The sequence below is a fragment of the Xiphophorus hellerii genome, chromosome 9 (genome assembly GCF_003331165.1).
Source record: "Xiphophorus hellerii strain 12219 chromosome 9, Xiphophorus_hellerii-4.1, whole genome shotgun sequence".
Lineage (NCBI taxonomy): Eukaryota > Metazoa > Chordata > Actinopteri > Cyprinodontiformes > Poeciliidae > Xiphophorus > Xiphophorus hellerii.
This window is the reverse complement of record NC_045680.1, coordinates 294,308-311,195: the sequence shown is the minus strand read 5'-3', so window position 1 is coordinate 311,195 and position 16,888 is coordinate 294,308. Positions and strand designations below refer to the sequence as shown.

General features: G+C 37.4%; 2 protein-coding genes across 6 annotated transcripts in view; one reads left to right on the top strand and one right to left on the bottom strand.

The window, feature by feature from the left end:
* Positions 1-11,651, bottom strand: part of sox2 (SRY-box transcription factor 2) — a 176,475-nt gene extending 164,824 nt beyond the window's left edge. Inside the window, exons 1-3 of one of the 4 annotated variants that reach the window (XM_032572001.1) lie at positions 11,512-11,651; positions 1,108-1,291; positions 939-1,026 (exon numbers count right to left, since the gene is read on the bottom strand). The gene's annotated coding sequence lies outside the window, so the exon portion shown is untranslated. Of the gene's footprint in view, positions 1-938; positions 1,027-1,107; positions 1,292-1,937; positions 1,999-11,511 lie in introns of those variants that run through there. The other 3 variants (XM_032571999.1, XM_032572002.1, XM_032572003.1) reach the window with 3 other exon arrangements.
* Positions 11,652-13,597: 1,946 nt separating this feature from the next.
* On the top strand, positions 13,598-16,433 carry dnajc19 (DnaJ (Hsp40) homolog, subfamily C, member 19). Of its 2 annotated transcripts, none has more exons than XM_032572035.1 (6): positions 13,598-13,738; positions 14,073-14,124; positions 15,690-15,763; positions 15,836-15,942; positions 16,078-16,148; positions 16,227-16,433. In XM_032572035.1, exons 1-6 carry the CDS (start codon positions 13,736-13,738, stop codon positions 16,301-16,303), a joined length of 384 nt encoding a protein of 127 aa, XP_032427926.1. In that variant the 5' UTR covers positions 13,598-13,735; the 3' UTR covers positions 16,304-16,433. The 2 variants fall into 2 exon arrangements, with proteins under 2 accessions (XP_032427926.1, XP_032427927.1); XM_032572036.1 differs by having other exon boundaries at positions 13,599-13,738; positions 15,863-15,942.
* Positions 16,434-16,888: the final 455 nt, after the last annotated feature.

Sequence of the window (16,888 nt, the reverse complement as noted above, 5' to 3'; positions counted from 1 at the left end):
TAAAAATGATGGAAAATCTCACATAAAAAAAGCTACATTTGTCTTCCGAGCAGAAATACTAAGACATGTTTCTATTCCAGCACTCAAAATACAAGACATTTACACAGAAACCTACAAACATAATGATGTACTTCAAAATAATAACGTCCACTCAAGCCTGGACGCCCCAGTGCTTGAATTATTAAACACTGTAGAAAACTATAACAACCAGCAGCAGGAGAAGCGAGGCAGAGTTTGGAAACAGAGAAATGAAACACAATATTAAAGTCTCAGTTAAAAAAACACACAAAAAATGAGATGTAGTGATAAAATGTCATAATTTGGGGATTTGACTTTGCTGGTTTTCTGTTTACCTTTAAACAATTGCACATTTTTGCAGCAAACCTGGAAAATTTACCCCATCTGTACTCAGACTTTTAAAAGTTACTTCCTTTTCCTCTTGGTTTTTCAACATTCAGGTAAACGGAGAGAGTTAGGAAACCCAAAAGACTCCCTGGTTATGTCACAATATCATCTTCTGAGAAAAGTAACACTAAATGTTACTAAATGCACAAAACTTCAGTCTCAACTGAACTTGGAAAGACAATTTTTCAGTTTTCTGCTCCATCTTCTTGTAACCTAAAGGAGCTGCTGTCACTAAATGTTTCTCAGAAGGAGTAATCTGTTTGTAAATGTTTTAATTAAGGAATCTTAACTAATTTATTTATGACTGTATCAACTTTTTCTGTTCTGCTGTGAAAGCTTTGTAAACAAGAGATTTTTAATCTCAATGGGATTTTCCTGCTGAAACAGATTAGTTTGAGTGTCTGAAAAACAAAAATGCTCTTCTATGACATGAAGGGAAGTTGAACTGCCGTCATTTTGACAGGACAAACTGCAGCAGGATGAGGCAGAAACAGCTGATCTGCTGCAGAGAAGAGAAAATAACCAGGACTCACCGACCGCAGAACACGTCTGGTTTCACTCCAACCGCTGGAAATCAGGAACTAATCTGCAGGCCACACAAAGACTTTACATTCTCTCCACCTGTTTAGGATCCGGCAGGTTTTACTGATAAACAACGGGCAACGTTACGTCTGATGTGCATTAGAGATGAAGGTTACTGACCTTTAGCCAGAGCCGCCTCTCCCGCTGTCAGCAAATCCACGATTGTTGCCCTGCAGCCGGTCCGATCCAAACTGCCATAGTTTGTAATCCTGCAGCACAATGATTCCGTATGAACGCTGCCTCTTCCTCCTCTTCCTCCTCAGCTTCATGGCTGCTCCAGACTCCGGAGCAGAGGGGTTTCCGTCTGCAGCGGGACAACAGGTGAGAGGGAATCAGGAGATGTTCTGCTCCTCTCCTCTCCTCAGCTTGTCTGCTAAGACTACGCTTGTTTTGCTGCTCTTTACAAAAACACACAAACTCACACACATACTGAGGAACACTTTTTTTCTTCCTTTGGTTTTGTTTTGTGTTTTTTTTTTTTTCTAGCGGTGGAGCTAACCCTGAGCCGGGCCCGGTCTGCCTTTGAGATGCTCTCTAGCCCACAAACACAAGGCGGCTTTCATTATCTTGCCCGTCGCAGCGCAAGGCCTAGCTTCTAAAAGCTACTGATTTCTTTCTTCCTTTAGCCCCCTGCACAAAGGGAGGGCATTTTGTAAATTACTTGCTCGTTTCAGACCAACAAAAGGTACTTTCATTGAACCCTCCTCCCCCCCACTGCTCTCCTTCTTTCCTCCCGCCATTTCATTTTGCTCAAATTTGATTACAAGGCTTGAAAAAGGAGGAGAAGAAAAGAGAAGAGGAAATAAGAAAGCTCCACAGATGGCGTGCTCATTCACTACTGTGAATGGCTTTATATGGGCTGCCTTTATACATGTGGCAATCCAAAGACGCTTCAGCCGCTCGGCTAAAAAAAGAACTTGACAAAATTATTGGTTTGGCGGCTTTCTTACACGGCTGACATGGAGAACTCTGAAAATGCACCCGCTTCCTTTTTCTCCTCCGTTCTTGTCTCGATGCCTCACAGCGTTGATCACCTTGATTGAAACAAACCGCAAAATGTTTCTGATTCTAAGAGAAACCGTGTTAATATTCACCTGATCCGCTCCTACTGGGGTCCAACATTTAGCAGCAATAAACACACACACACCAGAGGAGGGTAAAAATTATACTCAAGTAAAAGTATCACTACTTCAGCATATTTTTACTCAAGTAAAAATACAAATTAGCCATCCAAGAAATTACTTACGTAAAAAAAGTATTTGGCAAATGTTGACTTGGCAAAAAGTCCCGAGTCTCCAATCAAATAATCAATCATTTAATATTTAAAAATTACATCATCAGATGAACTAAAATGTAAAACTAGGTGGAAATGTTGGTATTTTAAGAATCAAAATGACAATAATTCATATAAATAACAAATAATAACAAAATCAGGCAGAACAATTTTTTTCCAAATCAGTTTCTCTCAATAAAAAACTGATACAGCTTTAACAACAACTGCAGGTGTGTGTCTGTCTGGTGAATTTTTTGGTTAAAACATGTTTGTGTTTCATTCAGTCAGTAGAAAATTCAGAAATTTTACTCAAGTAAGAGAAGAGATACTTCATAATAAAATGACTGAAAGTACAGAGTAGTAAAAATACTCCTAAAAGTTGTTGGGGGGTTTTTTCAAAAAAGTTACTCAAGTAAATGTAGCTAGTTACTACCCAACTGACACACACACACACACACACTCTTCAAATCAGACCGTCTGCTACAAGACAGAGTTTACAGGCTGGTACTCTCCATGCAGCACTTATTTTCCTCTGGAGGATTACAGGCTGCTAGAGGAAAATGTACCCACACACCCCCACACACACCCCCACACACACACACACACACACAAGCATCCAGAGCAAAGCGAACTATGACTTGTTATCCCATTATCACATCATCCCACCTGACAGAGCGCAGAAATGGAGAAATAGTTTGGGTCCTTGCAGGGTCACAGCGGCTAAAAGTCTAATGGGAAAGGGTCAGTTAAATTCTGGTGCTACATCATGTCGAGGTCAGAGGTCGGGCCGATGCATCAGCGAGGTAAAAATATCAGCCATAACTCAGGCTGGGTGGAAAGCAAACTATTTTCTTCTTTAAGTGTCACTAAAAAGCTGCAGTATGAATCTTTTTTATTTAAAATATGTTTTTTACATATTTGTTGAAATTGTCACCATGTGTGACAGTTTCTTATGAGACAGATAATCTGTGAATAGATTGATCTCCTCCACCTCTTCTCTGAAGAAATGCACCAAAAACGACCAATCAGAGCCAGGGGGTGGGGCTTAGCGCTGCCAATCAACTGTATGCTGCTAACTGTGCTAATGGTGGAGAAATAACACACAGTTACAGGAAAACCATTTATCAGCCGTCATCGATGGCTATGCTAACTAGCTTAGCAATCACAACACATCTGCTGATAGGGAGATGCTTGTGACTGAAGACAGGCCTTCTGGTTCTTATTGGTTGTTTCTAGTTAGTACTGGGAGAAGACATGGGAACGCTACACCAAGCTGCAGTACTGCACATCACCTGAGGAAAGAAAGCAAGAACATATTCTAACTAAATTATTTATAATTAGGCTAATACAATTATATACATCTCACAGTTTACCACTTGCCCTCATGGCTACATGATCATTTTTCCGCTAATTGTGACCAAAATATGTAGAAATCGTCGTATTTCATTTGTCCTCTGCTAAATACGATTTCTGTTTTTTTACTTTTTAAAAAAATCTAGTTTTAGGGGAAACTGTATTCTGACGCCGTCGATCAGCATGGATACGTTTGGATTACAGGGATTTAAAGCACCCAGAGCTGATCTTACCGTGCATAAAATTGCTTTATATTCCTAGTAAGAAATGTCCGACATCTGAAGTTTGGGACATTTTTTCAATATGGCCGCTGCAAGATAAGATGTGGTGGAAACATGTTTATTTTACAACACAAACAAGTGAGAGTGAGTCTAAAAATCAACGTCTAAACTGAACAAATGAAAAGTGGTGTTCTATTATGGAAAGTAAAGCTTAAAATTATGCTTGTTAACGGTATCGCAAACAATGTTTATGGGTGCCGCCATTTTGAAATTCTGTCTTCTTAACTACAGGGCTGTTACCTCGGTGCTGACGTCAAATCCAGCTCCGAGTTTCCACCTCCCAGGTAAATGAAACGCAACTTACTAACGAGTCTTTCTGACAAGATGGCGGCTGTTGATTACAAACACAGAGCACCTGGGAGAGAAGAGAGACAGGTAGACTTTGTCTTCTTCTTTTCTGTTGTGCCGGAACGCAAACAACTTTAGGATGCACACCGCCACCTACTGTACATGAGAGTGTAGCAACTCTACCTCGCATCTATTAAATTCAATTTTTTAATCTGGAACAATCTAAGAGAAAATAAAACACAAATATATAGAAAAATAACACAAACTAAGAAACTATAAACATAAAGGAGTGAACAGGTATGGCAATGGCATTTTAAAGGTAATGATAATGAACTAATACGGCAAGTTCTTTTGAAAATAAATACAACACAAGGAAAAGCTAAAAATACAAAAGAAAACCAAAACATACAAGGATCATTCATAACAGGACAACATATATCCACAGATCTTTACTCAAAAAGACTTTGAGGCAATCTGCTTTTAAATCATTTAATACATTTTGCTAAATATAGCAACAATTTTAAAACAAAGAATCGCCCAAATCATGCTCTTATTGCTAAGAAATGTTCTATTTATTAAAATAATAAAATAAAATTTTTGTATAGTTTTGAAAACAAATTATATATTTGACCTTATGATTTTAAAGAAGTCTGTCCATGAAACTATTAGAAATTTATTTTGCATCTTTACAAACCTTATATATATATATATATATATATATATATATATATATATATATATATATATATATATGTCTTGTTTAATGAGAAAAATTTTGATTTTGTTATTACTGATGAGGGCAGAGATTCCCCTCTGTGTGCAGAGAACATTCATAATAAGCAGCCGATTCCCCCAAACCTGAAGTAATTATTGTCTCAAGATAAAAAATGGAAAGCATGGGTTATTTTTGAAGGATAAAATAAACCAGAGATAGAAATGACCTTAATATTATTTCTCTCTCCAGGCATTTCCAGTGCGAGTGCGCCATCGGAGGGTTTGATAAAAGGATTAGGTGGTCAGCTTTACGTGGCTGCAGTCGAATCTGGATGTGGAGGGAGAGCTGATTGAATAATTCTTGTTTCCTTTCTGCCAGCATGGCACTCTTCTTTGGGAAAAGTAAAAATCAGCATTATGCCAGATTTGTAAATGTGCTCTGTGTGTCTGTAGATTCCCGTCCGCTCACCGCTGTGTGACCAGCGCCTGGAAATCTCAGCATGTGGAAAACCCAGTGCTTGTGTTTCTTCGTTGTTGTGAAACTTAACATGCTCATCTTCATTTTCCAGAATTTTTAAATATTTATTTATGGTGCTTTGCAAAGAATTCACCGTCTCATTCCTTCAGTTTTGTCACGTTGAAGCTAATATTTTTAAGAGGATTGGTTGCTTGAAACAAAGTAATATTTTTTTTTTTTAAAAACAAACAAACAAATATGCTCCATGCAGGCCACTGACTGAAATGAACTGTACCTGAGTGAAGTTGCTCCTCCATCTTCTTCAAATAAAACAAGATTGGTGTAAAAACATTTTTGTTTGTGCCACAAAAATATTCGCCATCATTTTAAAGATATTAACAACCAGAGGTCATGAAAGGTCAACCAGCTGCTCCCTTCCCACACTTTTATGAAATCCAACAAAATTCATATCAACTCTGAAAGTTGATATGAATCAATTTAAATTTAAATTTTATTGGTTTCGATAGAAAGTTATTTTTGCTGGATTTCGTTAATGTGGGGGCTGGTTGACCTCTGAAAGCCTTTTTAAAATTGTAGCAGCACAAGCAAAAGGCTTTGCTGCACAAACAAAGAGTTGATGGACATCCTCATTAATCCTCATCATTATTGTGATTCGTCATTTTACTAAGACATCTATTTAATATTAATGTTGATGCTCAGATGTCAGTAATTCACTGTGATCGTCTGCTTGTATAAAGTCATTTGATTTGGAGAAACGACCAACATAAAACCAGAAAGTAAAAAACATGAAACCAACTTTACACCATATTCTCTGCTTAAGACACTATTAGGTAAGTGATGTCCAAAATGTGGCCCAACGGCCGTTTGTGGCCCTTGAAATATGTTTGCCTGGATCCTGAACACAAGTTAAGAATGGTAAAAAATTTGGCCAACAAAACAGAAAACAATTAATGACCCCAAAAGTTGGAAATAATCTGTTTTCTTTCAATAAGGCAACACTCCAAATCCCTTATTATGTTTTGGATCTTTAATGATATACAGATTTAACATAAAAAATGTTAACTGTTGTAAAACTAAAAACAAAACAATAAAATAAATACAAACTAATATTTGCATTTTTAATTTAACATTTTTCGGTGCGGCTTTTCTGTGGATTTTTCTTCAACCACCAGGGGGCTCTTTAGCAGGAAGTGAATCATTGAAAGTCAAAATTGGAAATCAAAGAAGAAAGTGCTAATTTTTCTTTAGAACAAACACATGCTAGCAGCAGGCACTGCAGCGAAATGTTTTCAAACCCCCTCATCATGAAAAACACACGAAGAAGTTCATATGATGCAGCTTTTAAGTTGAGAGCTCTTGATCTGGCAGCACAGACGGGAAATAGAGCCGCTGCACGTAAACTCGGCGTGAACAAATCCATGGTCCAGACGGAGGGCTGCGTCCTTGATAAATCCACCAGATTTATTAAGTGAAAAACCAAGAGCAGCCAGGATACCCAGTGCGGCTTATATATGTACGTTTCCAGTTTTTTTAAAAAAAAAAAACTTTGTAGATGCGGCTTATAGTGAGGTGCGCTCTATAGTCCGGAAAATACGGTAATGAATTTTGAGGCTCATCAGTAGACTGAGTTTGCCAGCTTTGGCTCCAAGAGTAAAAAGTGTTTTCACATCTTATAGTTCGGTAGACTCAGTTCAATGGGGACCAAAATTGCAACATTTGTTACATTTTCAGCTGCTGCTGTTCTCTTTCACACTGCACTGAGTTAAACTACCCAAACAAATTGAAAACCAGTTTCCCTGCTCGCCTGTGGGGGGCGCTGCCCTACAGAAGGAATCAACACAAAAACCTCTGAACACAAAATGTAAACAAAAATAGAGTAGCATGAGATTTTAGCGTTTAAAGGATTTCTTAAGATGCATTCACACCGGTCCTGTTTAGTCCGCTTTAACTGAACTCCAGTTCATTTGCGTAAAAAGTTTGGTTCATTTGTGGAAGTGTGAATCGAACTCTGATTCAGACCAAAAAGGCCAAATTCTGGCTCACCTTCAAATCCAAGTCTCGGTTCGGTTGAAGTGAACTCTTTAGTGTTCTGAATGCATATTTGAACACCATTTAAGCAGACTGAAGACCACTCTAAAAGCAGGAAGTGGACTACGGGACAGGGCATTCTGGGTAAATACAACCAAAACAAACATGCTAGTCTATTGCTAGCATGAGAAAGGTCTAGTAATTTTTTACCAAAGACAAAAGAGAAATCCTGCACTCACTAAAATCCATTTTTGTTTACATTTTGTGAAGAAAGAAGTTGCGCTCGGTGGCTTCACAGGTTTTCTTTGTCGGGTCCTTCAGTATTTCTCGGTGCAGCGCCGCCACAGGCGAGGAGGGGCACTGGGTTTTTAAAGGGTTCAGTTGGTTTGACACAGAGAAGTGAGAAAGAGCTGAAAATGTAACAAATGTTTGGTCTCAAATCAAACCAATTCTAACAGACTATCGCAACATGGTGACAGTTTGAACAAATATGTAAAAAACATATTTTATAAAAGTTACATAATGCAGCTTTAAGCTTAAATTAGCAGTAAAAGAAGACACGTGGGAATTCTGAAGATTTATTATAATTCCTGCTGTACCTTTAAATTAACTAAACAAACAAACAAAAAATAACTGTTATTTCCTTAAAGTCGCCTGACTTTAAGGGTCATCTAGAGTTCAACATCAGGCAAACGCTCCAGAAACCATATTCTATTTTTGAATAATTTTTTCATTCAAGCTGTTAAAATAACAAAACATTATTCATCCTCTCTTATCAGGTATCATCAGCCGTCAGAGCCGCCTGCCGTTTAAGCGCGTGACCTCAGAGTTTACTTATCATAACAGAGCTGCGACCTCCTGACCTGCAGTCATTACTGCTGTCGCCTCCAATCAGGCCGGCGGGAGGCTGCCGGGACGGAGCAATGGCAGATTTATGTATATGTGCTGGAGAGGTGGCAGGACATGCCCCGCCCCGGGGTAATTCTCATGTTCTATCACCCCTCAGGGCCGAGGTATGCTGACAGCTATTAGAGGAAAACTGAAAGGTGTTTGGTGGATGTAGGAATACCTGCCATGCAGTCACAGTGAATTTCTGTACGAATATGTTTTTTTTTAAATAATGCCAATAAAAAGATATATTAAAAACTAGATTTGTTAGATTTGTCACTAGTTTGTTTCTTAATTACGTGTAGCAAAATATAATGTCAAAGTTTATAACAACGGTGTTTCTCTCTTCCTCACCACAACTACTAAAAAAACCGAATTCTGATGTTTTCTTTTCAGAAAAATGTCAAAATGCTCAGACTAAAGTCAGAATTCTGAGATTAAAGTAAAACTTTTGAGATTATAGTCAGAATTTGAGGGGGAAAAAAGTCAGAATTCTGAGAAATTCAATCAGAATTATGGGATTAAAGTCAAAATCCAGAGATTATGGTCAAAATTCTGAGAAAAAAAAAGGCAAAATTCTGAGAAATTCAATCAAAATTATTGGATTAAAGTCAAAATCCAGAGATGATGGTCATAATTCTGAGAAAAAAGTCAAAATTCTGAGAAATTCAATCAAAATTATGGGATTAAAGTCAAAATCCAGAGATTATGGTCAAAATTCTGAGAAATTCAATCAAAATTCTGGGATTAAAGTCAAAATCCAGAGATTATGGTCATAATTCTGAGAAATTCAATCAGAATTCTGGTACAAAATGTTGATCTTACAGTGAGAACTCTCTGCTGCTTTAGTGTCACATTGACTGCAGTCTGCAGCCTGGATGTGGTGCGATTGTGACGTGATGCGTTTCACTGGTGCAGACTTCTTTCATACGTTCATAACTACAGTTTTCAGCCATTGTTTACATTCTGATTTACAGCATCTGTTTTTTTCTGGTGCAGAATTATGACGCATGTCTCACACCAATGACGTAAAACCTGGATAAATAAGCTGCAGATGCTTTGAAAACAATCGGACATGTATCCGGTTTTGTGGCACAGATCGGGTTTTTGGGAGGTGAAAAGATCGGAATCGGGCCGTTCAGACCAGACTGCCATTAAAAAGTTTGATATGGTCAACTTTTGAAAAATGCTTTTTAATCTGGACTTCTTTAGAGAGAGCAAATAAGACGGTAAAATGTTGCTGCCATTCCAGTGATTTTAATTCAAGAGTTAACAGCAAAGTGAAGCAAAATCGAAAAGAACAAAACGAGGAAAGTTAATTAAATTTAACTTACAACTGTTTATGAGTCTTATGAATCATTTTGGACACAGGAAGAAAAACTCAAGCAAATCAGAAAACACTGTTGCCTGTTAAACCTCCATGAAGTTTATTCTAATACAGTTTGGCTTACAGTGACTTTATCTGGTAACTGAACTGATTTAACCACAAATTATCTTAAATATCAACGGGCGGCTGCCAACAATCCAGCAGGATCTCATCACTCTAACTTTTCTCTTTCTGACCTGATTGTTTGTTTCTCCAAACTGCTTCAGAAATGTATCAGATGAAAGCAATTATAGTTAAATGGCATCATCACGGCTCAAAATACACAGATGTTTGCTCATCTGGTTAATTAAAATGATCTGCTGTGAGTCCAAACGTTGAGCATTTAGCTGACAGGACACGGTGTCTGGACTCGTACCAATTACCAAAACTGATTCTGACCAATTTTTGGAAAAATATAAAAAGGACCAGACAGTTTTATGGATTATTTTATCTTTTTGAATGCAGCAGGAAATTAAGAAATTCAAAGATTCTGTCTTTCTATTTCTGTCTGCATTTACTTCATGTGATTTTATGCACTGAAAAAGTAAATCTATGTTCATGCTCTTAACCAAATATGGTGAGAGTTTTTGGTTTAATGCATTTAATAAATAGATAATTAAAACTTTTTGCTTATGACATGTAAACACAGACATTATGAAAACAGAAATGACTGAATAAAATTTTTGGATGATTGATTGACGTCATGTCTTAGTTTTGAATTTATTCAGATATAATCTGTTTACAGAAACTGACATCTGTTGTCCTGAGTTTGTAAAACACAAAGAGAAATTTTAAACATACATTATAACTACAAAGTATTAATGATGTAAATATATTTTCTTTCTTTGTGTTTTGAGATTTTGGTCAATTTGAAAACTACATAATATAAGTTTAAAAGGTAAATTCTGAATTTTTACTTAAACTTAGGACTTTACCAGCATTTCATGTGATTTGAGAATTAAAATGAGAATTAAAACACACTTTAGAGTCTTAATGTACGACATTTATCGCTGATGAAAGTTTCTCGATGGATGTTGGCTGATAAAAAAAAAACACCTTTTTTAAAACAAAAATATTTTTAATTGTGAAATTTTGACTTAAACTTTACATATTTTCAGCATTTTATGTGATTTGTGAATTAAAATGCAAATTAAAAACACCTTTCATCTGTTTCCTTTTTTAAAAATCTGCTTAAATGGCAACATTTACTGCTAATAAAAGTTTCTTATGGTGAGCTAACTCTTTAAACAGGAGAAACAAACTAAGGCACAACCGTACTAGAGGAGAACAAAGTCCTGATAAAAATCAGAGACACATGAACCATATTCATGCAGTGGGAATGAACACGTCACGTCAAACAGCCAGAGCAGCACCACGCCTCCATAATGGGTCACTCTGGGAAATGATTGGTTGGGGAAATAATCCCCTGACAGGAGGTCAAAACATGACTTTGCACTTTTCACATTATATCTGCGGTCTAATTTTAATTAGTTGGACTTTTGCAAGAAAATGCAAAAGTCCAACTTTGACTCCAAAACACAAAAACTAAAACTTCATCCCTCCCTCCTTATCTCCTGCAGCCTGCCTCCTGAGTTCATAATAATAATAATAATAATAAAAATAAGAAGAAAGAAATCCCTGTCTGTCCCTAAAGTATCCCATTGTCATTCCTAATCAGTGCTGAGGATCACAAACTTTTCCTCCTCCATTCAGCTCTGGCTGCTTATGCAGTTCCCAGAAGGCATTGCCTTTCAAACTCTTCCTCTCTGTCGCGTCCGGCGGAGATAAAAATAAATAACAAAACAAAAATCAAACAACCGGCGGGGAAGACAAAAGAAAAAGTGTCCAGAAATACCTGGTGTGTGCCCAGAGGAAGGCTCCCGCCGGCCGGCCGGCTGGCCGACCGGCCAGATGAGCAGATATTCCTGTCCTCCTCTCAGCCTGCCTCCTCTCTCGCCGTACGGCGCGGAGTGACTGTCGCAGCCCGCCTGGCATATCTAATTAGAGCCGGGCTGCTGCTGCTGCTGCTGCCACTATCGGCCACAGGATCTACCTCTCCAATCTCTCCTGACTCAATCTTCCCCATCTCTGATTTTCTTTTATATTTATGCTGGAATATTTAATTGTAGACAAAAGGTTACTCTGGGCTCCATTCATCGCGCACAGGCAGAATAATCTCCTTTAAAAGGCTTGACATTTCAGGCTTTTCAAAAGGGGCTGAAAAAATTATATCCCCGCTTTTGTTAATCAATGAAGTAGAACTCCTCCGAACAAAAGAATTAAATTGCTTGGTTGGGTTAATAAAACACGCAGAAATAGCTGCTTCCTGCGGGCTTTGTGCTTGCCACTGGCTCCCCCCGCCATCATATGCAACCAGCACTGTAATTCCATATGATTTGAGGGGCAAAACTCTTATTTCTCCTCACAGTTGGCTTTTTAAATCCCACTGGCTGATTGGCTGGCAGCGCATTTAGGTCTGACTTCCACTGAGGAGAGCAGAGCGGCGAGTCCACTGCAATTTACAATTTCTATAGTGCCTCTGCCTGGAAAAATACATTGTAATTATGCAAATGATAGGGGCAATAATTAGGCCCTTCACTGTCCCATTGTGTCAGCTGCAGCCGCATGTTCCGGGTTAGACAGTCTGCGCAGGGGATTCTGGGTAAAACACTGCAACAGCAGAGTTAAGGTGCAGCTCGTGGCAATGATACGGGCGGCATGGACAACCGCCCAGGGCAGCATGTTGTGGGGGGAGGCATGAGCGCCAAAGCCTGACTTTAATCCCAGACTTCTACATTTAATCTCAGAATTGTGACTTCTTTCTTAGAAATTTCTGAGACTAAAGTCAGATTTCACACTTCAACCTCAAAATTCTGACTTTAATCTCAGAATTTTCACTTTAATCTGAGAATTCTGACTTTTTTCTGGGAATTTTGTGTCCGTCTATGTCAAAGTTCAAATAAATTACCAGGCATTTTTAGGTAGGTCAATTAAAAATAATTAAAACTGTTTCTTCCTTGTGATAGGATCTGTAAACCTGCACGTTATCCACGCTTGAAGCATGCCCCGAATTTATTTGGTAGATTTGAGTTTTAGGACTAGATTTTCCTGATGGCGAATAAACAATTTAAACAATTCTGATTCTGAGGGAAAAAAATCTGAATTCTGAAATTCAAGTCTAAGTTCTGAGAAAAAGAAAGCTAAAATGATTATTTCTTTCCTGTTTGAAGAAGGTGGCCCTAATCCTTTATCGGTCGCTGAAAAAAAAGGTAATTTTGATTTTAATCTCAGAATTCTGACTTTTAATCTCAGAAGACTAAAGTCAAAATCCTGAGCCTGTTTGTCTTTTGTACCATTCGCACTGGAAACCTTAACCCTGATCTAGCATACAGTGTATGTGCATTGTTTACTGTAGGTATTATTTTCATGTTTTGTTTTGCTTGAAAAAAAAGGAACAGAGTTTCTCCTGCCTGGATTTGTTAGTCATGTTATGAAATTGTATTGCAAATTTTTTGCTCAGGTCCCTCTTGAAAATGAGATCTAGATCTCAGCGGGGTTTACCTGATTAAATAAAGGAATATATATATATAAATTAAAGAAAAATCTTTTTTCATTTTAGTATGAATACCATTTAATAAAATACCACAATTTGTACATAGCTCTACATTTCTGTCTGTCTGGTGACATCATTTTTAAATATTAAATGAAATGATCGGATCACTTACTCAGAACTTGAGAAGCTTTTGTATGAAATACTTTTTTTTTTTTTTTTTTACTTTGACTAGACTCCTTTATTGTACGGTTACTTCTTACTCTTACTTGAGTAAAATTTTTTGCGTACTCTACCCACCTCTGTTAATTTCTCATTTAATCTAAATGTACACTGTGAGGTGAGCGGAAACCACAGAAACAAGCAGATGTCTTCAACTGCCTCAGCTGTCGGAGGGGAATTACATTTTACGACACTTCCCAACCGTTTGCGGCATAAACACATGGACGCCTGCGGTTAGCTACGAGAACTTGAGAGGTCAAAAGTTATGATCCTAATCTGCGAAATAAACGGGACATAACACTGAGACATGGTAGGTCCGACCCGATACTTATCATTGGGTTTGACATTAATGTATAAAATGTGTTCCGGGTTCTGAAAATGACCAGAAAGCGTTGAATGCAATAGCTAAGCTAACATTAGCTTCCCTCTTTGTGACCTAACAGCATATTATCAAACGCAGCTAGTAAGTTATTTGCTGCTTTAATCAGCTAGTTTAGCGATTTTACTGAGGCAAATGGTTGTAATTTTCTGAATAAAACAGAAAGAGACCGCGCTGGCTTCGCTGGTCTTTGTTTACGTGTGGAGCAGCTGAGAGAGGAAGACTCGCGGTTTTCCTCTGATTTCTTCTTCTTGTGTCCCTGCAGGCCAGCTCCATGGTGGCAGTGGGACTGGCTCTGGCAGCTGCTGGGTTTGCAGGTAAAACATGGAGCCCTGCAACTCTAAACAGTTTTATGTCTCACATTTAATCTGTTTCGGACTGCTTCAGTAAAAAGTGAACTTCCTTCAAAAGAATCTGTTCAATTAATCATCATAAATCACAAGTTAAAGTCTCTAAAGAACCGGAGAAGAGACTATCTATAAAGTGTAGAAAAATGTTCACTATTTTCTGTAATAAAGTGCATAATGCGGAGTATCAGGATCACTGTAGATAAAATAAAATAAAAAAAAGACCATTGATCAGTAAAGTTCTGCTAAAAAACTCAAAGTTCAAGACTCATTTCACACATTCACAAGAAAACTGCGGATATTTGCTGATCTCAAAATGTCAAAAATATTTCATGATTAAAGGCATAAACTTATATTAAAACAAAGATATTGTCTGGAATGTGCATAAAAAACACAGTAAAGTTATACTTTTTCAACATAGAAAGCCAGAAATCTTAAGAATGAAACAGCAAATTTATGTTTATAAATTTTTTGTGATATTTTGAGTAGATATGACCCATTTTTTCTTGGGTGCAGATTTGCCATGAACGCCAAAAAACGAGGCAGCTTGGAGTGTGCTCCTGGGAAATGTAGTTCTGATGCAGTACAGGAACTTGAGAAATAATAACTTATGAGCGAACGCCCATCCGTTTTCTAACCCCCTTCTCCCTGGTGGGGTCAGGAGGAGCTGCTGCCTCTCCAGCTGACGTTCCGGGCGAGAGGCGGGGTCACCTGCACAGGTCACCAGTCTGTCGCAGGGCCTATCAGCGAACATTGCTTTGCAAATTCACTGATGTAACTTTAAACTTGGTGGTATCAGGTTGTATTATAGATTGAACATTTCTTTCAGGTTCTGGACATTACATTTTCACGATAAATGAAACCTAAATGTCTCCATGTCTACCAGTTTAAGTCCAAACACTTTTAACCCAGTGTTTACTGTTAAATCATTGTAATCTACAAAGTTAGCAGCAGAGGTTGGTAGTAGCTAGTTACATTTACTTGAGTAACATTTTTGAAAAAAAACAAAAAACTTTTAGGAGTATTTTTTTAATATGCTGTACTTTTTACATTTACTTGAGTAATTTTATTTTAAAGTATTTCTACTCTTGAGTAAAATTTCATTTTTTTCTTCCCACTGAATAAAAAACAAACAGGTTTTAACTAAAAATCCACCAGACACAGACACACACCTGCACTTTCTGTTAAAGTTTTTTATTGAAAAAAATTGATTTAGGAAAATTTCCTTTTGCCTAATTTTATTTTTTGTTACTTATATAAATTATTGTCATTTTGGTCCTTAAAATACCAAAATTTCTACTTAACTTTATATTTTAGTCCGTTTGATGTCATTTTTAAATATTAAATGATTGATAATTTGATCAGTTACTCAATGCCTTTTGCCAAATACTGTTTTACTCTTGAGTAATTTCTTGGACGGCTACATTTTACTTTTAGTTGAGTAAAAACATGTTGAAGTATTTCTACTCTGAGTATAATTTTTGGGAACTCTGCCCCCTCTGGTCAGCAGTAAGAACTGCATGTTTTCCCGGCAGGTCGCTACGCCATGCAGGCCATGAAACAAATGGAGCCGCAGGTGAAACAGGCCCTCCAGAGTTTTCCCAACACGGTAATTAAAAAGATAAAACAAAAAGTTTTTATTTATCATTTTGTGAAGCTAACAGTGGCAGCCTTTTATCAGTCAGCGTTTTGTTTTCTGCTGCTCCAGGCCTTTGGCGGAGGATACTACAGAGGCGGGTTTGAACCAAAGATGACAAAGAGAGAAGCTGCTCTTATTTTAGGTGTCAGGTATGTGAAATTTGCATAATGCGTCTCCTTTATGCCAGTTACTTGCACTGTGTTCTCATCCAGCCGTTATCTTTTTAAACTCCTTTTTCTGATTGTGAGAATGATCATTTCTTGTGCAATATTTCTCTTTTTCAGTCCCACAGCCAACAAGAATAAGATCCGAGAAGCCCATAGAAAGCTGATGGTCCTGAACCATCCAGACAGAGGTACGTTCTGCACCCAGCCCTTCACTAAAACCTGAACTTTTACCGCCAGTAAAACTGAATGTGTGTTTTTTGTCACAGGTGGTTCTCCGTACATTGCTGCAAAAATAAACGAAGCAAAGGACCTGATGGATGGCCAAGCTAGGAAACAGAGCTGAAGATCAGGACGAAATAAAATAAAATTTATTTCACGCTGCTTTTATACGCTCCGTTTCATGGACTGAGTTAAGGAAGCACTTGATTTTTTTTCTAATTCTTCCCAAATAAAATCAAATCACAAAACAATAACTGTGTGTTTAGGAAAGTGTCTATTTTCCATTTGACAAACGTCTGAAATATTGCTGGATATCCACAAATATTAGTATTCTGATATTTTTGAATGTATATTGAATTAGTTTTTGTCTCTAAGTTAAGCAAGTAAAAGTTTATTTATACAACGTTTTCACAAACTGTCACAAAACATAATGCTTTTATTTGGTTGATGAATGAATTAGAGAACTGCATTTTGTATTCACTTTTTAATATAAAATTTTAATTATTTGGGATTAATAAGGCATTTTTAGCTCCAAAATGTAAAAATATTTATGTGCAACATCAAAACAAACCCAACAAAACCTCTAAGGGGGAAAATACTTTCTCACAACCTAGTATTTAGAGCAACCTACAACATGACTCCAGTCCAAAAATGAACAATTCCTGCAAAATTGCACTAAAAAATCCACAAATATTCACACAGATTGATG